The sequence below is a fragment of the Toxotes jaculatrix genome, chromosome 1 (assembly GCF_017976425.1).
Source record: "Toxotes jaculatrix isolate fToxJac2 chromosome 1, fToxJac2.pri, whole genome shotgun sequence".
Classification (NCBI taxonomy): domain Eukaryota; kingdom Metazoa; phylum Chordata; class Actinopteri; family Toxotidae; genus Toxotes; species Toxotes jaculatrix.
In genome coordinates, this window is record NC_054394.1 from 2,467,769 (window position 1) to 2,491,782 (window position 24,014).

General features: G+C 40.5%; 1 protein-coding gene across 1 annotated transcript; it reads left to right on the top strand.

Annotated features, from left to right (window-relative positions):
* Nucleotides 1-1,101: 1,101 nt before the first annotated feature.
* mthfs (5,10-methenyltetrahydrofolate synthetase (5-formyltetrahydrofolate cyclo-ligase)) lies at nt 1,102-9,015 on the top strand. The gene is made up of 3 exons (XM_041039223.1): nt 1,102-1,400; nt 3,036-3,300; nt 7,701-9,015. Exons 1-3 carry the CDS (start codon nt 1,290-1,292, stop codon nt 7,925-7,927), a joined length of 603 nt encoding a protein of 200 aa, XP_040895157.1. The 5' UTR covers nt 1,102-1,289; the 3' UTR covers nt 7,928-9,015.
* Nucleotides 9,016-24,014: the final 14,999 nt, after the last annotated feature.

The following is a 24,014-nucleotide window of genomic DNA, read 5'->3' on the forward strand; positions in this document are numbered from 1 at the left end:
GCACAAAGACAACATTTGCTCTCTATACAAACTGCTGCCAAGCTATAAAATATAGCTTTTTCTCCTTTGTAACATGAAGGAAAGTCAAGCCAAACTTCATTTAACATTTAGGAAATTCAAAGTCAGTCAGACACACAACGTAACATCAGCTTTGTGCTCTAATCAGCACATGAAACAGCACAACTGTTGCTCTGTCACAGAAAAGTGGACTTTGAAACAGTTTGGTTTTGGAGCAAAAGCAAACTTTAGCATCCAGAATTAGTTAGTGAATTATTGTGCTCTAGATCTAATATTTGTCTAGTCATTTGGGAAAAAAAATTGCATTTACTAAACTGGTGGTTTTGTTTATTTGTTTATATTTTGATGATTTTTTTTTTTTCTGTATAATTGACCAAAACACACCATCAGCCACTGTAACAGCATCTACCCCTCTGTATGCTTGGTTGAATATTGTTGCTTTGACTGACTGATGCAGTTTCCAGTTGCAACTAAAGCCATGCAAATTAAAAATGGACAATGAAAAATTAAATTAGCAGCAGGTACTTTTACAGCAGTACAAGTTACAGTAAACAACCCAATACAAGGCTGAATCAACCTGCTGAAACCCCATTCCTGATATCCTGTAGCAACCATCATAGTATCCACGAGGTCAGCATCGAAACCCCTGATTTGAGATTAGTTTCTGTATAAGTTACTGTGTAAACCAGTATACAAGGATTCGTTAGTCTAATTACTTACAGATATTCACTGATGGATCCAAATTATCACGTAGGAACAGGAGCTTAAAGTCTGATCACACTGGTTTCTATTTGGAAAAAACATGAGCAGATGTAATAATATTGTGGGAATCACAGAGAGGGGTAATAGAATTATTTAATAAAATAAAGTAGGTTTAAATTTTTATTTTTATTTATTTATTTGTTTTGTTTGTTTTTTTTTATTTTGGATTTCTTCATCGGATCGTGTCCTACACATAGACTGTATAAGACCCTACATGCTCCACCTACGTACGGTAGGTGGCGGTATAAAACTCAAAGTTGATGTTACAATCCGTCAAAAACGTAAAGAAGAAGAATTTCCTTTTTATTTTTAGTCAATCTGAATGAATGCATGTGATGTTCTACATGTTAATGTTTAACTTCTGGAAAGCTGCATAAAGCAAAACGCTATGTCGAAATCGCCGCTTCCACAGCATTAACAAACAGCACGTACACAGAGTACACTTCACACAGCTGTTTGTTAGATGGTCTTTCTTTTGCTTAGCTCAGTTTGAAGTTAGCAAAGCCAGAATGGCTGCCCTGCGAGCAGCAAAGCAAGCTCTGAGGAAAGAGATAAAGCGACGGGTTGCAGCGCTAAGTGACGAGGAGAAACAACGACAGTCTCTGGTTGTTTCACAGAAGGTAAGAGGAGACTGAGAAATGAATTCATGGTGTAGAGTTGGCTGTTAGCTTAGCTAGCAGTGACCATGGAACACCACAGACACAGTTTTTTCCCTCTGTTGACACTTCACTACAGGGGGAAAACATCAGAACAACCTCCAATAAAATGTTTCCCATTCGCTGCTTTACATATGGTTAAAATGTCTGAAAGTGACCAGTTACTCTTTAAGAATTCATAGATTCCGTTTTTCAATTCATCGTACATGCAATGTAACATGAAACTCTTATTTTGAAAAACAAAAAGAAAAAAACGATGCTTTCCTTCGGTCTTCGTCCAATTAAACACACGTGTCAGTCAGCGTTAGTATTACAAAAATGAAATAATAATAATAATGATAATAATGAAATAAAGCGCGTCTGCTGTTTAGAAACCATGCCGAATTGATGAGCAAAGGTAGCTGGACTAACCTTTACCAAAGTTTGACATTAAGTCGAAGCAGTTGTGTAACTGCTGATCATTAAATTAACTGTGAAGTTGTCCTAGTTTTGAATGCAGTCTGGCTTGGTAATTGTAGACTTTAACACGCTCAGTAATCGGCAGATTTGCTGTTCACAACCTTATGACTCCTCTCAGCAGGGAAGGCGCTGCTTATTACTAATTAGCACTGATAATGACTCACTTTCATTAACAGTGAGTGTGTCATTAAACCATGTCAGTGAGCCACTGCCATACCAGGGTCCTGGCACTGAAACACCCATATGCAAGTTAATAACATAATTAAATTTAAAATAATTAAAATATCTTGCTGTCACAGGTACACACAGTCCTTGTTTAGAGTATTTCCAAAGGAAAGGAGAATGCCTCATGCCTCAGTAACATCAGACTCACACAGTCATTGATGTTGTTTGGTGTGATACGCAGGATGACAGGAAGATGACTGGATGGGCATTGATTCTCCATAGGTGTTGAAGAAAAGCTCCACATTAAGCTCTTATTTCTGTCGTTTGGGTCGTCGTTTATATCATCAACTTTTACACATTGAAGTGGTTGCTGAGATGTGAGAATGCAGTAACATCAGAAGTCAGAAGTGTTAAGTAAAATGCAGTCGTGTGATACAAAGACAAACTTTGAGTGTTGTTAGAGAAGGATAATTTCAGAAACTGTCCGTTGTGAACGTCCATCACAGTTTACAGTTTCTGCTTCAGCTTTGACCCACCACACTTACCATAGTTTTGTTCACACATGTTTTTCCTGTGTAATGAGGGATTGTTAATGGTCCACGTTCATGTTTCTTGCCCCATCAAACTTGACATTTGTGGTAATTCTTACATTGTCTCTTTAACCTCTTTATACTTTGGTAGGCCTATAACTGTCTGCCACAGCACAGCTGAGATTATTGTCAAGATTAATGTTTCTTAGTCAGATGTATGTTCAGTTTGGACAAACCTGAGAACACTGGATGTATTCTCTCTGTTTATTTTTTTAACTGAGTAAAAATCAAACAATGGAGCAAATCAGACATTTGCATGGAGGCAAGTCGGAGTGGAAATCTTTAGGAGTTTTATGATGTGAAAACAGTTTATTTATTCTGACCCCTGCTCCCGTGTTCTTATAATGTCCCTGGTTCTAAATTTCTCCTATGTATTTTCTTTCAGCTGTTCAAACACCCCAAGTATGTGTCCTGTAAGCGGATTGCAGTGTTTCTCAGCATGGATGATGAAGTACGCACTGAGGAAATCATCAAAGACGTGTTTAAGTGGGGTAAAAGCTGCTTCATCCCCAGATATAAGAGCAACAGCAGCCATATGGACATGTTGCAGCTCAGCAGTCTTCAGGACATGGACAGGCTGCCTCTGACATCCTGGAACATCCGACAGCCCGCTGAAGACGACGACAGCAGAGAGGAAGCACTGGCTGCAGGTAAAGCCTGGTTTATACTTCTGTGTAGGGTGGAGTTGGAGCTAATAAATGTTGAACAAGAGTTACTTTTACTGAAATTTACTGCAACTCAGAAAAGAGACGCCGGAGAATATAGAATAATTAGCTATGAATTCAGCTGTCTGTGTGACTGCTTTTTTAAAATCTCCTTGTTAAAATTATAATTCTAAAACAAAAGGTAGCCCATTGTAATAGACAGATTCAGAATTGGCATGTTCAGTCAAAAAAAAAACTATGTCAAAAACTAAAGGACCAGCCTCATCAGCTGAGGGTTATATAGTATAAGCTCCACTCCCACTACACATGCCAAGAAACCAGCATGAATAACTATTAGAAATACTACCAGGTAATATTCCCACCTGCACAGTCACACCACACACACTCACCACAGCTTCCTGGCTGTGATGAGTTAGGAAAATGATTTTTTTTTTTTTTTTTTTTTTTTTTTTTTAACCCTTAAACGCATGTCAATTGACAAACATACAAGTGCGGTGTAAGTTTGAACTTACCCAGCAGTGTAACCCAGTTGCCTGGGATTTTCTACATTTAATTGACTCTTTTCAGTCTTACCCAGTTAGTCATGGGTCCTGGGTAATGGGTATTTTAACATTTGGTATTCTGGTCCCCAGAGTCCTGATAAACAATGTCAGTGTATCCAGCCCATTATGTTTCCCACCTCAGTCCCCTCCCAGACTCTCAGACTCAGTCTGCCACAGAGCTATTCCAGGTCTATTACTCCTCTCACTGCCAGCCACTGCTCTCATTAAATCTCCCTCCGCTGGTCTGGGCACAGAAGAGCTGGTCACAGTATTCAATTGCATGTGCACCTTATTCTCAGCTCAGTTGCTCCTAAACAAAGTTAAAGTTCAGCCCTGATGTCCTACCAGCATCTGAGATACTGAGACACAGTCCTCAACCCTGCAGCCACAAGTTATCATGAAGCAAAGGCAGATACTTGTAATAATTTCCTAAGATTCTTTTTTAGTACAACTGACTCTATACTCTCTCAGATATCATCACCTTCCTTCAGGTTAACTCGTCAGTTCTCAACAACTTTGAACTGATCTCTCTCTCCTCTGTGTCACGTGTTATTTCTCATATGAAACCTACCACATGACCCATAGACATTATTCCATCACAGCTATTCAAGGGAATGCTGGACTCTGTTGGGCCTGGTATTTTATCTATAATTAAAAGACCAGAATCAAAGCTCTTTTTTATCCAGAGTTCTTCTTTTCTCTCAACTCATCTCCTTCTTGGACGGATTCAGCAACCTGGACAAATTTCATTTTTGTCTTAAGTGGTTACCAGTGAAGAACGGAACTGATGTTAAGATTCTTTGATTTAATATTTAAAGCATCAGGAAGACTGGCACAGGTTAGATCTCTAAACTGCTCAGCCCCTGTAGACCCCTCAGATGATTTTATCCAAATATTATACATTTCTAAACATACTAATATCCTCTTATTTAAGTTTTTATTTGATCCTTCCTGTGTTTATATTCTAATCCTAATTCCTGTGTTATTGTTTGATTGGAATGATTTAATTTCTCTGTGAAGCTCTTTGGTAGATGTTTGTTATTTTTTAAATGTGCTCTATGAATGAACTTGAATTGACTTGTTGTGCAGCCAAATGAAATGACACTGACGGACCAGCAGATAGAGCTGTCGCTGCTCTAAAGAGGTTCATCCACTGTCACCATGGGAATAACACTGTGCATGGTTACTCACCCAGACAAGTGTGTCCATCTGACCTCGGCATTTACCACAACATCAGGCAGGGAGGATCAAGTTGAGTATGTGCCAATTTCTCAATATCAGCCTACAGTGTCACAGTACTGACAATACTGAACCTCTGCCTTTTGACCTTATGTATTTCCTTTGACTGAATCCAGATGTTTCCTACAGCCCAAAATATTGTCAACCATCAACAGTCCAAAGCCCAAAGAAACTTCATTTACTGAAATGTCAAGACAAAGAAAAAGCAGCAAATACTCACATTTGAAAAGCTGGGAAATGAGAGTGTTTGGAATTTACTGCTTGTGAATGACTAATCAGTTAAATGCTGCAGCTCTGACTGTTGAAGCAGTTGATGTTTGTTTTCCAAAACTAATAGAGAGCTCTCAAAAAAATCAGCTGGTCCCCAATGGATGCTCAGTTTTCTGCTCTCAGAACTTTCTGTAAGGGCCCACTGTTTGAATTTATAGGCTAAATAGTGTAACTCAGCCATATGTTCCTGCACATCTTTTTACAAAGCCTAAATTAGCGTCACATCTTACTTGTGTAGCGTCACATCTTGCATGCAGATGCAGCAGTGATGTTACAAACACAGCTGTGTGCGCATCTTATTTGAAAACATGGAATTTATCTTCTCTTATTATTACTACTTATGTATTCACAAAGAATAGTGCTTTATCTGAGGAGCTGTATGAGTGATCCAGGTCGGGTTAAGGACCTTGGTTTATGTGGAGAAATCGTGGACTTTTAATTTCATTCTGCACAAGTTCCATCATAAAATTAATCAATTTTTGTTAAAACATTATCTTTTAATAAGCTCATAGTGATTAATGAACATCTCTTCTCCCACAGATAGTTTGCCTCAGCAACATTTCCTACTACCTCCTAACAGGACTCCTCTGGAGACTTCTTACATTTTGGCTGAGATAGGAGCGACGTCCTAAGTTGAGAAAGTTGGTAAAAGTAAAAAAGTAGGACCACGTTTGTGTCACACAGATTTGTGTGACACAAATCTACTACTGTAGCACTGCCTACGATAAAATCACCAGCAGGAAAATTTAACATTACAGCAGTTTAATGTACATTTCCACAGCAATAATTCTGTCAGTACAACATCAGAGTCATGTCACAGTTCCACCTCTGCTGCTGCCTGAAATACTGTTCTCATTCATTCATTATTTCCAGTTGCTTCTACTTTGCCATTTTTTTGAATACTGTAAAGCTACAGCAGCAAAGTAGAAATAACTGCAGTTAATTATTTCTGTTGAAAGTCATAGCAGCAAGTTGGTTACCTGACTAGTTACCATGTTGATGGAATTTGTGCTGTGAAAGTAAAGATTATGATCAATTAATCAACACAAGTAAACGTGGAGGAAGCGTTGAATTTTACATCAGCAGCAAATTAAAAGATGAGCAGATTAGAAAGTAGGTTTTATTAAAATATGATCATATATTTTTGTTACAATAGTTACACACTTACTGACTTTAGTGAATCCAACAGAATACACATCCTCCAAAAAGAAGCATAAAACAAAAATTGGTAACTACAAGCATCTACCCACACTCATTAACTACCCTACACAGAACTGGGACAATATACATAAATAAATTTCATGAATAAAATATTATGTTATACTTTGTGTTGTTTCCAGATTACCATGGAAACAAGGATTAGGTTGCTGTATCTGATGATTTAGACAAATACAAGAGATATTTTTGTTAAAATTAGTCAGTGTAGTGGTGCTTGATTTATTCGGATATTCTGTTAGAAAAAGCTAACAGCATCAGCAACATACAGTTACTCATTTGCACTGCTCTGTGTTTCTTTTTGGATTACTAATTGTAGCTGTGTGAGCCCTGAGAGTAATTTTCTTCTCTTACTAATCTCAACCTGTAATTCCAACCCTTTATGGGTCACTCTTTGTGATGCATTAGTCACTGGTAGAGCAGACAACAGTGCCCTCTACTGTTTCTGGCCAAGCACTGACCTGCTAATATTCCCAAACCCCTGTCAGTCAGAATAAAAGCATGATTCATTATCTGGGGTCAAAGTCGGTACAAAATGTGCCCATTGTGGCCAGTGCATTAAATGGATATTCATTTATTTCACTGGATAAGTGAAAACTTTGTCCCGCTGGTGGCACTAGATAAAAATCAGGGTATCACCAAATTGATAGGGATTTCTTCTCGAGAGACTGTGCAGGTCTGACCCGAGCTGAATGGGAATCCATTAAAACATTTTTTGTTGACATATTTCTGTGTGGATACAGGTGGTGAACTGACGGACAGATGCAACTTCCATGCTGCTGGTGCAGCTAAAAAAGTGTTTGACTGTCTGTTTCATCCTTGTTTCATCATGTGTAAAGTAATAGTCTGAAAATAATAGCATCACAGCAGCTGAAATGCTGTCCTCTGGATGACTCCACAGTCCCATTCAATCTGATAACACAATTTGTATTTTCAGAAGCTGAGAGAGTTTAATGTCTTGTGCTTTTTGGCCTTCAAAATGTCTTACAAATGCCACTCTGAGATATCTGCAGACATCAAATATATACTCAGTATCATGGTTTGGCTGACAGCTGTGTATCATTACAGGCTTTTTCCAGAGCTTCATCTCTGATTACTTTGTCTGTTCTCATTATCCAGGAGGTGTGGACCTGATCTTGATGCCAGGCCTGGGTTTTGACCAGCTGGGGAGGCGTCTGGGACGAGGAAAAGGATTCTATGACACCTACTTGGAGCGCTGCATCAGACACCCTAAAGGAAAGCCCTACACCATCGCCTTGGCCTTCAAAGAGCAGCTGTGTCAGGAAATCCCTGTCGATGACAACGATGTCCTCATCGATGAAGTCCTGTATGAGGATGAGCAGTAGTGATCGTGGTCCGTGAACTCAGAACGTCCTATATTTGCATGCCAAAGTCAGCTAATGGTTTATAACCTGGCACTTCCATTTAATACCAATACACACTTTTTCCACTGCAGACATTTTGATTTGTCACAGCAGGAATATCCCAGGTGGAACTAATGAGACCAGGGATGGTCCTTAATTAATTCCACCTGTGGTTTACCTACAGTGACCTGTCAGAATATCATCTGCTATGGACTAATACAGGCTGAGCTCCTGATTCAGTGTCTGTATTGATACGTGTGTTTAAGGTACTGAAATCTGATATTGTGTGTCAGTATTCATGAAAAGCTTTTAAAAAGCAGGTTTTTTTAAACAACTAAATACTTATTAATTATTATATTAGCTACAAGCATTAATGGACAATGAAATGAAGCACAAATAAAGTTGCACTGGGATATGTACCGTGTTTAATCTATATCTTAACAGCTGATGGACTGCGATTGCCTTTATATAAATAATCTGATCTACTGCTCTCACACTGTTGAACATGTTTCCTCCACACGTTAACACAGTGCTGATTCCATTTGCCTCGTTTGTGCAAGAAGATGTTGGTGACCCCAAAGGAGATCGACAGTGTTATTACTAGTCGGCAAATTGGATCCGGCCACCTGTTATTACATGACTGAAGCTCCATAAATCACCTGATGAAAACTGAGCCACTGAAATAAGATTTGTTCCTTTAGTGAAATACTTAAGTCTCCCTACACTCAAAAATGTGTTTTGTTACATCAGTGGGAAGCTTGTCCTTCTCTGTGCTGACTGATGAGTTTGACACTCGAAGGCTGTTTTCACACTTTCTAACATGTTCGTGCAAGATTATTTCGTAACATAGCATCCAGTTGGGATGTGAAAAACTGAAGCTGCCAGTGCACTAACACTGAGAATCAACTATTTAGTCAAGTAAGAAACATCATGGTCCAACAGTTAAACATTTGAGGTTAATAATATTTGCATATTCATAGACTGGATTTAGAGTAGATGCAGTTTTAAGAATTTTCAGCAATGTAATTGAACTGTTGTGTGGAAAATTACAAATCAGACACAAATTATTATTCCAAACAGTCCATGTCATTTAACTGGAGTCTCCTCTAGCTTGTTAAGGAGGAATTAACCAAGCTCAGTGCTGTAGCTTGCTACATGAACTAGCTCTCAGAAACTGTGTTTGACTTTTGGCTCTACATCATGTGATTCATCAAAACGAAACATGCGGATTTTAAATGTTAATTTGCAGAGAAAAAGTTTGTAACATGATACAGTAGCTCAGGTCACCCTATACTAGGTCTCTGAAACAAACTGCTGCTTGGCATAATGTATTTAAATAAGTCAACCTGACCAACCAGTGCCCACAGACACTGCTATCCATAATATCATGGGAGATTGTTATAAAATGTACAGCACACATGTCCTGCAGGATGAGTCCTTTCTGTTTTGGACAGTTTATGAATAATACATTTTGCTGAGACTTTCTTTGACTCTCATAGGTAGTAGAATAATAATTTAAAAAGCAAATGACTTCTCATTACATTATCTGTTGTTTGCCTTGAAACTGTATTTTTTTTGTGTCTACCAACCTTAATCACCTTGACCTCGACACAGAAACTTGTGATGTCTTGTATATTGATCCAGCCCAAGGGGGTGTAGGAGTTGTAGGTTTCAGCAGTGAGGATCACTTCCGCGTTCAAAAAGCTGCAGTTCCTCGGCTGCCGCTGGGGGCTGACTCCAGAAGTGAGCAATTCTCCATTGACCCCCATGTTAAAATAGCCAACTTTAGCCTACAGCCTAAAAAAAACGTATTTACAGCCTGGTACATTTTTTGTTTTTGGTCTCTATTGATAATTTCCACCTCCGTGAACACTGAGGGGGGTTACGTTGAGTGACAGCCCATAGACAGGCACAGGCAGTTAGCTCTTTGGTAAAGCATCGGCTGGGCTAGGCGGCTACATCCAGAGGCCTCCGGCTACCTCCAACGGTTGACAGGGGCTGCAGTGCCCGTGTTTGTTTGCCAATGTTCGGATAGGTTTTTGTGACAGTATGGCTTGTTGTAGTGTAGACTGTACTAACGGACCGTCGAAGGAGTCTGTGTTGCAGTTTTTTTCGGTAAGTAAATTTCTCACTATTTTACCTGGATGTTTGCAGTAATTAGCATGTACCGGCATATTTTGCTGCTGGCTTATGACTTAATTGGCGATTTATGGTCGCTGCTGATACAGATAGAGGACCGGAGCAGCTAATGTTAGGAGCGCTGCTGCGGTGTGTTCCGTGCTCTCAGAGTCCGTTTATTGTGGGAATACTAGGCTACAATTTTATTTCGTCTCATTTTTCTGTTTAAAAAGCCCGACATTACATGGACAGAGCAGCTCCGTCAGTAAGCAGCTGCTGTAACTGTAAGTGGATAGTGGAGGCAGCGGTGAAAGCCGGTAAATATTAAATATTAAACATTTTAATCGTTATCATTAATAATAATAATAATGTTTTTAACTTTTTAATATATTTTATCAATATGAAATAATGACGTGTGGTGGATGTAGCTGCGTGTAGCTGCGTGTAGCTGCCGCTTAGCTTGTTAGCCTAGCTGAATAGCTGAATAGCTGATTAGCCTTAGGCTAGCTCTGTTGCTCCGAGCTAAGTGGCCGAGTTCTCGGCCGGCTGACCCGTAGAGTAACCGCCTCTTCGCCAAATATGGAAAGTACACTCCCACTAAAAACCAAGATGGCGCAGCTCAAATGGCCAAAACCAGTGGGTGACGTCACGGGTGCTACGTCCATGTCTTATACAGTCTATGATCCAGCCATGTTTCTCTGGAGCTGCTGAGGGGGATGTGTGTCCTTTACAGGGGACTGGAACTCCCAGGCCTTGTTTCAGGACCAAGACCATTACATGATGAGTGACAGCAGCAAGAGGGGCAACAGCTTGTCTAAAAGGTGTAGTGTGGAGGGGAGGGGTGGGGGGGGGGGGGGGCGGTTGGGTGACATGAACCATGTGATTGTATGTTACGTGCTGCGCAGCTTGTTTTCATGTTGTTATACTTGTCACTGGTGTGTGTTTGCTACGAAACTTGCATCTGTACCTGACAGGGAACCTGAGGTCAAACTCAAATCAGTTCAGGTACCTTCTACTGATGACTGGCTTTCAGAAAGAGATTAGAGCAGCGTCTGTTTCTCCCACACAGAGACAAGCACCTGGAAAACTGCTCAGTGTTTAATGTATGACTCACGGTGGTTCTGGGATGCTTTGGTTTGATCATCTGGCTTCATCTGCACAGAAAACCATTGTCTCAGTACTCTTAAGCCACATGCACATGTTATACACACACACACACACACACACACACCCAGCTGAAACAAATGCAGTCTGCTTTTGTCCTGCTATAGATCTTCCTTCGTGAAGGTTAGAATGGTCAGTCTGAGCTGAAACAGTTCTACAGAGGTGTTGATTAAACTTTATGGTCATTTTGGATGCTGAGGTTTGTGCTGCTGTTGAATTGAATTGTGTTTTGCTGACAGGTGTTTCTGTTATTTAGCCAAGACTTTGGGTTAGTTAAATGAAAAGCTGGGTTAGGTCTCCAGCCAAATGCCAGAAGTAACACAGACTTTAATTAAAACTGGTTCATTACATCAGGTCTTTAGATAGAATTAGATCCAGTCTATTGGGTGTTAGTCAGGCACTGATGATTTCTTTCTGTATTCTGGTTATATGGAATGGAAAACGCTTCCCCCTATAACTGAGGAGTCAAACTCACCTGTTTTTAGAGTGAGGCTGCTTAATAACACAAAGGTCCAATAAAATAAGATTAACAATAACATTAAATGAAATATGCAAACTATAAATAAGGTACATTTATCTGTCAGACCATCACACCCAAAGGGTCTACAGGGAACAACACTCAGCTGAGTGAAATAACAAGATATTTCCACTGTGTGTCTCCCTTGTATTTCCATTTAGCTGCCATCTTGTTAAACGTGCAGGCAGAGCTGGTATTAACAGGACATGGTTCCATCTTCTGTGTAAAGGGAGGAATGGAATAGAAGGATGGAGAAGAGCTTCAGGGTTTTTAAGGCAGTTCAACTCACACAAAATGACAGCACAGAGTGAGGAAATACTACTGTAAGGTCTCAGGAAATATGTATTCTACATGTATTATATCCTTCATATGTAGTACATATGCAGGTACAGAGGAAAAGAACAGATGGTGAGAGTTTATCTGTGACCTTGGATACTGTAAACAATGACAAACAAAGAACTAGATGGTGAAATGATGGTTCTTAGCTGTACTGTATGATTTCACTGTCACTCTTTGTCTTTCAGCTGTCTTCACAGACTGAAGCTTTGCACACTGGTCCAGCAGCAGCCGTCACTGTGTGGTCACTGTGCGATCATTAGAGAGGCAGCAACTTTCAACAGCCTCAGGTTAGTGATCCACTCCAGCATTAGCCAGGACACCCTGTCCTAAATATCTCCCTGCAGCACTAATTAACATCTACACTGCTCATAAAGGAGTGTCATGTGACTGCCTCTGTATCATATTAAGAGTAATAAGTTTGGAGCATTAAAGGACCAGTGTGTAGGATTTAGTGCTATCTACAGGAGAGGTTGCAGATTGCAACAAACTAAATACCCCTCCCCTCACTCCTCCCTCTTCAAGTGTATAGGAGAAGCTACAGTGGCTTTCAGGTAATGTAAAAAGGCAGAAAGCCCTCTCTGTAGCCAGTGTTTGGTTTGTCCATTCTGGGCTACTGTAGAAACATATAGCGGAACAACATGGCAGGTGCTGTGGAGGAGAATCTTAACCCTATGTAGATATGAAGGGCTCATTCTAAGCTAATGAAAGCACAATTAATTTGCTCATTTGAGCATTCAGCCTATTTTGACCTTTGAACCCTGAAACTACATGACCTGCATGTTCATGTTGTGTTTTTCTAATTAGTCTTGCAGTTACTCATGTTGCTGCCCTCATGTTTACATGTTGTGATAATAAACCTTCCAAACAAGGTGTAGATTGCACAACTACTTTTTCTTTTTATTAGAAACATTTTGATTCACAGAACACAGAACAAAGTAAAAATAGTCTATAACAAGAAAATGTCCTGCATTCAAAATGTTTGTTAAAAAAATAAAAAATAAAAATAAAAATAATTTTCTTGCTTTTCTTGTCTTCTACTGTTACCTGCTCCAGCATCTCACTTTATCTGAATTTAGCTTTTCACAGCAGACCATTAAGTCTGTAATTTCCTCACTGGAGAAGGGTCATCAGCTTTTAGAGGAAGATGCAGCTGAGTATCATCACCCCAACAATGGAAATTAATTCCATGATTGTGTATTATTTGGCCAAGCGGTGCAATAATAGAGAGGAAGGCAGAGGACCAAGCACAGTGTCAAAGGTCTAACTGAGCTCCAGTAAGAGAAGCACAGAGGTGGAATCTGAATCTGGAGTGAGCAGAAGATCATGAGTGAGAGTGACAAGATGATTGAATGGTGTATTTTTGGTATGATTCACATGATAGGTCCCAAAACTGGCCAGAGATCTTTGGAAAGTTCAGCTGGTGGAAGGTTGAGGAGACAGTAGGTTTTGAATCCAACACCAATTTAGACAATGATGCAGGTAGAGGACTCCCGCTGGGTATCCCAGTGAGTTAGTACTGCCTCATTAGTCTAACCACCATGCTGAACAGATTCTCTGCGCAGGTGACGATGCTGATGAGAACCTGTCTGTACTTGTTACCCACACTGGTAACTCAGACAGCTGTGTCGGAGGCGGTACCTGCAAGCTTCTTTGCCATCTGGACAGAGAGAGAGAGAGATTTAAAATGTTGATGTGTGTGTGAGCCAGTGTGAGTGTGTGCATACAGCTGTGGTCTAAAAGCAGCTGTAAGAAAATGTTAAATTGTGACAAACTATTCTCGCCTTCTTGGTCAGCGGTTGACATGGTCCTGCAGATCTACACCATCAACTGCCAGATGGGCAACAGCAGAGGGGGCATATGGGGCAGTGCTTAAGGATGGGAGCTGCTCCCACTCCTGCACCATTAGGCATCCCAATATTGAAGAATTAAGTCTTGCTCGTGCTGATATCAACATGGTTTCTGTTGCTATTTACTACCTGCTCATTTTGTCATCATTTTTATAAAATTTACAAAAATGTTAAGGCCAGAAATGTCTTCTGTCTGAAAAGGGGGCAGTTCCCAGTTTGTCATTCAGGCTGGAGGCTAATCCACATTCACACTGTCGACTATTCTAGATCTGAGATCCCAGAGAGATGCTCTAAATTCATCTCAGAGCAAATTGTGTGTCATCCGCCAAAGGATGACATTGCTTAGGCAAAGGATGTATGTTCTTAATAAGTGGATGGAATTTCAGGAGTTCCTTGATATATTACAAAACCATAACCATTAAATACTGAGTGACAATGGTGGTGAGTCAGCATCTTGTCCAGAAGATGTAGTGCCAGGAATGTGAAACAGAAACCTATTCAGCTGAAGAGTCACTGACATGTGCCATGTGATTCAAAGGTTCCAGTACTGTGACCTAAGTTAATGATGGATACAAAGTCAATGAGCATTACAAAGACAAGATTGCCAAAGGATGTTACATTATCCTAGAGCTGAGCTCCCAGAGAGGTGGTCTGAGTTTGTTTGAGAAGCTTACAGGTGTCCTTGGATGTTTGATGGGAAGATATGCTTGGCCAGGCCAGAGGCTATTCTTGATGTCCAAGAAAGGGACAAAGTATAGCCAATGTCAACAAAACGCAGAGTTAACTTTGTGGTATCATGCTTTAAGCCAGATGTAGTATCTGTAGACTGCAGTTGATCACAACTGAGAATCACTTTGGGAAAATTTCACCATTTGTTTAGACATGTTCACCTGGAATTAAGATGCAATCTGTATCTGGATATCTTACCTTGTTAAGGATAAACACAGGTTAATGCAGTGTAAATGCATCCAGCCCACAGATACTGTTGGGTGTGTATCTGTCATATCAGTCTTTCCTTGTACGTCACAGCTGTCCCAAGACAGAATCCTGCATCGCTTCCCTTGGATAATACTTTGCATACTGAAATCCAAATACGATCAAGTTAACAAGAACACCATACCAGGGCCCTCATTTATGAACAGTGCTTAAACCATGCAGTTGCTCATTTCAGACAATTTCATTTGTTCATTCATCTTCTATACCGCTTGATCCGTCAGGGTCGCGGGGGAACTGGAACCTATACCAGCTGACTACGGGTGAGAGTCCAGGGTGCACCCTGGACTGGTCGCCAGTCAATCACAGGGCCAGCACACAAAGACAGACAACCACTCACGCACACACTCACACCTAGGGGCAATGTAGAGTAGCCAATTAACCTAATGTGCATGTATTTGGGATTGTGGGAGGAAGCTGGAGTACCTGGAGAACATGCAAACTCCACACAGAAGAGCCCAGATCGGGCCTCTTGCTGCGAGTCGACAGTTCTAACCACTGCACCACCATGCCGCCCAGGCAATTTGATTTAGCAATTTATTCTTGTGCTTGATTGAGCAGCTGAAGCAGAGGAGCAAGGCTGGAACGTGAGAGTGCATCCAATTGAGGTGGGTTGCACAAGCTTTGCAGCCAGCTCCACTGCGATGCTTCAGAAAGAGGACAGAGTCAGAGGGCAGGCCCATAGGAGAGCAATCAAAACACTTGTCTATACCACTGAAAGGAGCTGGCTGTGGCTGACAGGAGGAGATACTGTCTGAGCCACCAGGATCCATGAGACACACACTCAGGTCTGATCAGTCTGTAGTGGGCCTGCCTTTGGTGTCTATGTTATCATTAAAGACTGAAACACCCAACGACATCAACGTACACAACTGGAGATGCTACTAATGGTAGCAACATCATCTAGTCTAGCTGGGCTGTGCCTCACCCGAAAATCAGGGAGCAAAAAATTTGCAGAATAACCATAAAATTAAGGCTGAGGCCTTTATAGGTTATGGTGAGCATCACTGTGCCATGGCACTGGTAAGAAAAAAAGTTTTAAATACTCACGCATCTACACATGTGCCACCCAGTAAACAGGCTAAGTGATCAACAGGTGCATTCTGGGTCTAATTAAAAAGCTAATATTGGAGTGACTTCTGCATTCACTGAGGAACTTTTACCTTCAGTGAGGTGTGGATGGTCTTTTTCTGTTTTTGACAGTAATCAATGTCACAGCTGTGAATGTATGATCAAATGCCATCTGTTAAATGTATGTGTATCGCTGTCTCCATGTTTCAAGCTGCTGTTACAGGTTACTGTTCCTCTCTTCTTCTGATCCAGTTTGTTTATGCCGTCTTGATATTTGGGACTTTTGACACATTAAATAGTTTTGTGGTTTCAGTGACTGCATCTGCAGTCGCACAGAGCACAGACGGCTTTGCCTCTTTGGGTGTCTGTTGGTTGTGGCATGTTGCTGTGGAAACTCACATGGAATTGCTGATTGCCAGACCTCTTTCACAGCTGACAAAAGCTGCTAATTTGCAATCAGCCTGATCTGTATCACCTCCACAGCTGTGTGTGTAGTTGTGATTTTGCTACTTCAAAGTTCAGGGTATATTAAGAAGGATTTCTCAACATATTTTGTTTGTTTGTTTATTTGGTTTTTTTTTTCTTTGGAGCTCTAATGGTGTTTAATAGGTGAGTGTTTTAAAGAGGCAGCAGTTGCAGTGTTAGAATTAAACAAAGTCAAAGCTCAGCTCAGCTCCTCTAAACATAAAACAAATTCAACATAATATTCTGAGAAAACCAGAGGTTCAGTCACTCTGGTAAGAAGCATTTATATGTGGTCAGTGTTTTCTTGCACTGAATGAATTTTCCATGTCCCTGGCCTAGTAAGACTCTGCCATCTAAAGGGAGCTCAGACATTTCTTTTCAGAAGAAATCATCTCCATGGCGCAGGTGTATGAACTGCTTGATCATCTAGGAATTTTATGAGCTCAGCAGGGAGAGAAACTTTAAATCTTGTTGATTCTTCAAAAAAGAGTGATTTTGCTGTTGAATGGTTCATAATCTAATCCACAGGGAATCTGATGATTAAAAAAAAAAAAAAAGCCAGTATTTAGCCAATAATATGATCATTGATCACTGGCATCCAGGAACGTGTCTGTGAGAGGGCTGTAGATCTGTTCTGTGGTTTTAAATGTGTGGCTGACGTTATCCTCTGTCAATAACACACACAATAGAAATGATCCAGTCATGTGGCTGGCTGTGGTTTTATGTGTTGTGGCTGTGTGCTGCTTACAGATGATATTGTTTTGCATGTGTCATTATTGTCGGTGGATTTGGTGTCAGATTAATTTACTTTCCAAAAGCGGGGCCGTGACCTGACTTGTGCAGGGTTGAATGCAACAGCCCCACAGGCCAACACAAGCACGAGGCCAAATTAGTTGATATGAGGAGCAATGGTGCACCTAAATGTATATTCAGTCCATTGGTCTCTAATCCCTCTGTGGAAAAAATAAAAGACTTACTGTAACCATTTCAGTCAATGCAGCTGTCCACACAGGCTGCATAACAGCTTGTGTTTTACTTCCTCTTTGCAGGAGTAGCTGTGACCCGAAGCGTCTTTTTAGGATACTAGTCTATTTTCTTCTGTTTTACACATGTAAGCACACAGCAGTGTGGCGGCTGAAAGCATCCTGTGCAAACACTAAGAGAGGACTGAAGTTCCTGCTGCTGCTTTGCTTTCACGACGCCGCCTGTGCAGACAGGGTGTAAGAAAATCCTTCCGTCTGTCACCAACATCAGTCATCCCACACTGTGACAGATTAGTTGTAAAGACACTAACCTAAATTTAAGTTTAATTTTTTTGTGTCTGTTTCTTTTCTTCTAATATATTCCAAATAATACAATTTGGTATAAGCAAAAGGAATGTAAAAAATAAAATCCTTGTTTTTTTTTTTTCTCAATGACAGAACAATGATAAAGTGTGAGAATCTCTCCAGCAACTGACAAGTCTGAACACGTCACAAACAGGGAACTACTGAGTGAACCAAGGGAACAATGGTGGACAGTAAGTAAATACATTCAGTGGTTTTTTGAGATACATGTAGCTTGTAACTTTAACAAGTAATGTTTAGGGCATTTCAAATGCAGAACATGTGTTTACAGTGTTATCATCTGCACACTTTGAGTTTTGTCATATTTAGAACTTCATTCATGTTGTTTATTCATGATGGAGTAGTGTGCAATCAGTAGCATGTTGTTAAAAAATATCCCGGAAATGTTGTGACTTATACACAGTCAGTGATCTGAGAATTCACCAAAAACTCAATGCATTTTGCACAACTGACTTGTAAAACTTGGAAACCAGTAGAGGAACAAACTGTATAACAACACAAACTGTATACATGACAGTACATGACATTTCCATTGTTGAATAATTCATTCAGGGTAATTTCAGCGTGAACATTAGCCCCTATGATCAATATTAGTGTATCTAAGTCGGCCGGCAGAGTTAGCTCATGGCTGCGGGGGCCAGCGTTGTGTTATGAATATTTATGATACATCACAGATTGTGTTAATGTCTCATTTTATACCAGCTGGGACCAAAACCTGCTGCACGAGTCAGACCTGAGACCATGATCACGTCTCCAGTCCCTGTCCAACGCCACAGGGTTTTCTGTCAGAACATCACGTCTTTCACGTGTCTGAAGGAACGCCAGAGGTGGGTTATGTCACAGCACTTTTGTACTGCATACTTGCTTCTTTTAAACCTACAGAAACACACCCCTGTTTGGTTGTAGTTTGGTTGTAATTGGTGTTGGAGCTGCTAACTTAATTGAAAAGTAGCAGTAAAAAAAAAAGGATGTGATAGTCTAGTGAAGTCATGGCAACCTGGGAAGAGAACAGACTGCCCAAACGCACAAGAGGCAAACTCAACCACACAATTCACACATCTAGGAGAAGGCACAAGCACACAGAAGGAGAAGAAGGCAAGGACAAACATGCACATAAGGGAGAGACCAAGACGAGAGACGAGGCTGAACATCGTGGAATGAGGCACCGACAGCAAGGAGAGGGAGGTTCCAGGACAGACAATGGTCCACCACTGAGTGAGAAAACAGGGAGAGAGAGAGACACACACACACCCTGGATGCTTTAAAAAATAACAACTAACAGAATATCAAGGCAAAAAAGATGAGTTTTAAGTTTGGATTTAACAACCTCAGCCAAGTCAGACTGTCAGACAGCAGACATGAATTCTGAGAGCGGAGACCCTGGGATGGAATATCCAGAATGTGTTTAGGTCCATTCACTTAGTTGTAATATAGATTTAATTTTAAATGATAAATGAAATTGCCATTTGCCCAGCAATATACACTCAATAATCCACAGTGACAAAATGAAGACACGTTCTTAGAAACAAGGACTCTTCCCAGAGTTGTCCATCCGGCAAAAATGAATAACTGGACAAGAAGGTCTGTGGTCAGTGAGGTAACCAAGGACCCAGCAGTCAGTCTAACAGAGCTTCAGAAGTCCTCTGCAGAGAGGGAAGAACCTGCTGGAAGGACGACCATCTCAGCATCACTCCATCAGTCAGAACTTTATGGTACAGTGACTAGGAAGAAGCCACTGTGAATGAAAGGCAGATGACAGCCCTCCTCTGCAGCAGGGACAGGGAGACTGGTCAGGATTGAGGAATAGGTGAATGCACAAGACATGAGTTTGGAGCAACAGTTCACCTTTCAGTATGACATTGACCACACAAATAACCCACAGACCATCTGTGGGGAGACCTGAAGATGGAAGACACTCCCCTGTCAATCTGACTGAGCTTCACAGAGTCTGACTCCTTGTGACTTGAAGAGTCACTGTCCAGTCAGTTAAGGGAGTTGCATTGTGATGCTTCTGGTGGTCCCAGCTGATTTAGCAGTGTCCATCACTGGCACCATCTTGGAGCTCAAACTGAATTCCTGGTAGAGTCTGTAGCAGGGCTCAAGAAGGGTGATCTAGTCAGTGATTTGAATGGGAAACACTGTTTCTGTGAGTGTGTGTGTTTGTATCCTGACCATGGCTACATCTGATGCAGACCTGTCCTTTATGCTAGGTTTATTTTACCACTATTAGTTTTAAGTATTTCAATTTTGTTTCCAAGCATTTTTTTCTGGCAGTTTGGTTGGTGATTTGGATGGTAGATACTACAATACCCATGAGCTTCAACTACTGGTGGTGAAGAAGCATGAATCAGTGCTGTTAGCAAAATCCGAACGCTTCATTGTTCCAACTGACCAATCCTAATGTCTCAATTCTACTTTCTCTGAATGCGTCAACAGCAGCTAAACATGAAATTCTTCTCTCCACTGCAAAGCCTTTGCTGCTGGCTTCCCACATTAAACTTTTATTATGGTATAAACTACAAAGACAGTTTGTAGATTTTCTGACTGTGTTGTTGAGAGTGGATTCAGCAGTGCAGCCAGTTCAACATCAGAATCCCCAGCTGCTAAATGGTAACATTATAATCAAGAAGTGTTTTCTGCTTGAGTCAGCTAACGTATAGGCTATCTAAGTACAAGTAAATGGAATAACATCCTCATATTGTAAAAATATGCATAATTTGTCCTTAATTGACCTGGAAGTAAGTGGACTGATTTAAACTTGATTATTTTCAACACAGTGTAACATTTAGCTTAGGTTTTGACTGGATGGTGTTTTTAGAAAATCTCCTTATGAGTTTTAGTTCATTTCTGTCCTACATTTTTATGTTGGTGAGACTGTACTTCTGCTTTCCATGTACGTTCTCACGTAGTAGCATTTTTGTGCTAATGATTCGATTAGGAGAGTTTTAAGTCCACCTAAACCTTTAAGTACTCCAACTGTCAGACATCTAACATGCAGAAGACGGACTGAAATCCTGGATACCTCAAATCACTCTTCTGTATTCTCACAGAAATGCAGTCTTATATACCTTAAATAGATTCCTTCACTGTTTGAAGTTAAAAGCAAGGACATGAAAACACAGTCAGCATCCGGCCATTGTTGTTTCAGCTACTGGAAAGGGAGAGTTTGAAGAGAGAGGGAAAGGAGGGAGTAATCTCTGTTAGATGCTGTGATTTCATTAACACTTCCTCTTCCATACCCCATCATCCCTCTCCACCCCTGAGGAGTGGCATCACACCCACCAGGTTACCTTCAGCCATCGCTTCCTTTCTACCCAGCTCATCTAACTGTTTATTACACGAATATTCGTGCTTTTCAGTCTTCTCATCATTGATCACGAATAACATACTGTTCCAAAATTGAGATTAGATAGCTAAGCAACTCATTTAAAAGCTTGTAAGCAGACACTGTATCGCACAGACACACACACACATACGCAGTAACTTTGTGTGTGTGTGTGGTATTTTGTGGGTTTGTAGGTGATAGTTACATTTCTCTCTCTCCTAATGAAAGGAAGAATTCCTGCTGATTGGCAATTTAAGCTCACCAGTACTTCCTGTCAACCACTCCCTCCCTCTTTGATACCCATCCTGTCCTCTATCTGCACCTCTCTCCATCCACATATCTCCACCCTCACTTTTTTTTCTTTGTTTTTTATATCCCCATTTCCCTCCCTCATATTTTCTGCCTGTTAGTTTGCAGGAGATGGTTTTATATGTTTCCTTTTGTTGCCATTCTGGTGGTGTGGCTCTATGACAGAATCAGTCACACTAAAATGGACTTCCTGTCCATCCAATCAATAGTTACAGATATTTAAGAATAGCTAAGATTGTAAAGATTGCCAGAGGATGACATCCACTGACCTTTCATTTAGTGCCACCAGCAGGTCAAAGTTTTTACCAATCTTTCTCTATAACTACACATGAATTGGCATAACCTTTAGTGCAGCCATGCAATGGGCGGTGTTGTTCAGCCTGCTCCTGAAAGGATTTTCAGAAGAAAATCTTGCCTGAAACAAAACAAAAGAAAAAAACAGCTGTGGCTAATTTACTTTATAAATAATGTTCATGTCTCAGTGACCCACATGCAGTAAGAACTCAGCTCCTGATCCACTCATGTAAAGAGGGAGGGAGGCTTTAAATAGCTAATTTCAAAGAGGACACATGTTTGGACTGATTACAGAACTTTCTTTTGGAGACATTTAGCCAACACTTGACCAATGAAATTCAAGTATAATATCAAGTCATGTTCATTGTGTCCAGTGACAACAATTTTGTGACATTTGAAACCTTTAAACTATAAATAATATAAATACAATTCTAATACAGTCAGTATTAGGATCACCACCACACATCACCAGCTTCACTATTACTGCTACTGGGCTGGAGCTGCTCAGCAATGCATAATGCAGTTTGAAGCTAAGGGTTGCCAGATCGTAGTCAAGTATCCCCCATATCCTAGTCTTTCACTCTCTATCATATGAACCTTTGCTTTGCAGAAAACACACAAATCAGGCAACTCATAGCTGCTGTATAGATCTTACCAGTAACACAGAGGGGAGCTGAAATGTTCAGATCATTTGAGATGGGTAAAAGTATAGATAGGAACAATTCAGCATCGTCTTGACGTTGGTAGAGACATGTCCATACTGTCCTTACCCAAATCTACGTCCATGGTTTAGAGTGAAATGTTCTGACAACTATTGGATGAATTGCAGTGAAATCTAGTAAATACATTCATGTTCCTATGATAATAATAATAATTATTATTAATAGTAATAGTAGTAGTAGTAGTAGTAGTAGTATGGGTCTTTTATTGGTCTACGTTTGTCTCACTTCCCCTCCCTCTCCCTCCTCCTTCGTCTTGCCGGTGTGTGGTGGCCATGTTGTCAGGGCTGATAGCTGGTGCAGCAGTTCGTTTGGAGCCAGTTTGAAGTCACAGGATGAACACAGCAGTGCAGATAATGTTTCATGAATACATGCCATACTTATCACATGATTGGTCATACATTATTCCACTTACAGTCTTAATTAGGTTACACTTAACGTGAGCCTCTTTGACATGTTACTTTTAGCCTCATAAGAGACTGAAAGAACATGTGAAAATTGTGACTTTGATGATTAGATTAGATTTTTTGACATCAGTGCAGAAAACTAGACCATTCCAATGGGGTCAGTCACATACAGAGCTTTTTCCTGCCTCTGTGTCAGTCCATTACATTATATTACCTTTACTCATTTGGCAGACAGTTTTAAACTTCGGTCCAGTAGGAGGCCTTGAAGTAAGCACTAAGCACTAAATCTGTTCAATGAGAAAAAGTGCTAGGAGATCAAGTAAAGAAATTCCCTGAATGTGCACATTAAGTGCTAAGCTCCATCCATTCAACATTTTGGTCCATGTCACAAACATTTCATATGAGGCCATGTTTCCTTGATTGTCCTCTGTTGCTTTTGACCATGGTTTGTGCAGCGTTGTGGTACTAAACGATCTCAGTAGTGAGCATATACAGCTACAGCTACAGAGGAAAACTCTGTCAGTCACCAACAACCTAAACTTTGTCCCTCTGTACTTCCATTCTCCTCCATTTGTTGATTTTGAAATGGAGGCTGGCAGTTCATTCATACCACATCAAAGAATAGCAAGTGGAAAAAGGCAAGAGTCATGACTCTTGCAAGCATTTGGCAAATTTCTGGAGGCACTACATACAAAACTCAATTTGTGTCGAACTCACAAAATTATCAGTAAATTTGGCCAGCAGTAACACACATATAGACACACACACATACTCACACCCTGAGCCATGAGCAAACTAAGTGGATAAAAGCCCCTAGCAAATGAAATGAAGAAAGAAAATGAAATAAACTGAAGTCATTTTGAAAACACTTATAAACACTTTGTACATTCCTACAGTGCTTTTCATTATTATTATTCAGAATTTGTTTCAGTGTTGCAATAGTAGCCAAGGTCTCCAGGACATAGACTATATATCAACTCCTCCATGATTTTGAAAGCTTGATTTCTGTGCCCATTAAACCTATTCAAAGCCATTTCAAAGTTTAAAGTCAGGTCATTTAAATCTGTGCCTCTGCTCTGCTCTGTGGTGGCTGGTGGCAGTGTTTAATAATGCTATGAAACAGAAAAGCACACATACCCACAACAGTCTGAGGTA

Bases quoted from the DNA above. Each gene is read 5' to 3' on its own strand.
- mthfs (XM_041039223.1), top strand. From the start codon at position 1,290: ATGGCTGCCCTGCGAGCAGCAAAGCAAGCTCTGAGGAAAGAGATAAAG. The intron at 1,401-3,035 runs GTAAGAGGAGAC...ATTTTCTTTCAG, and splicing joins CTCTGGTTGTTTCACAGAAG to CTGTTCAAACACCCCAAGTA. The intron at 3,301-7,700 runs GTAAAGCCTGGT...CTCATTATCCAG, and splicing joins AGAGGAAGCACTGGCTGCAG to GAGGTGTGGACCTGATCTTG.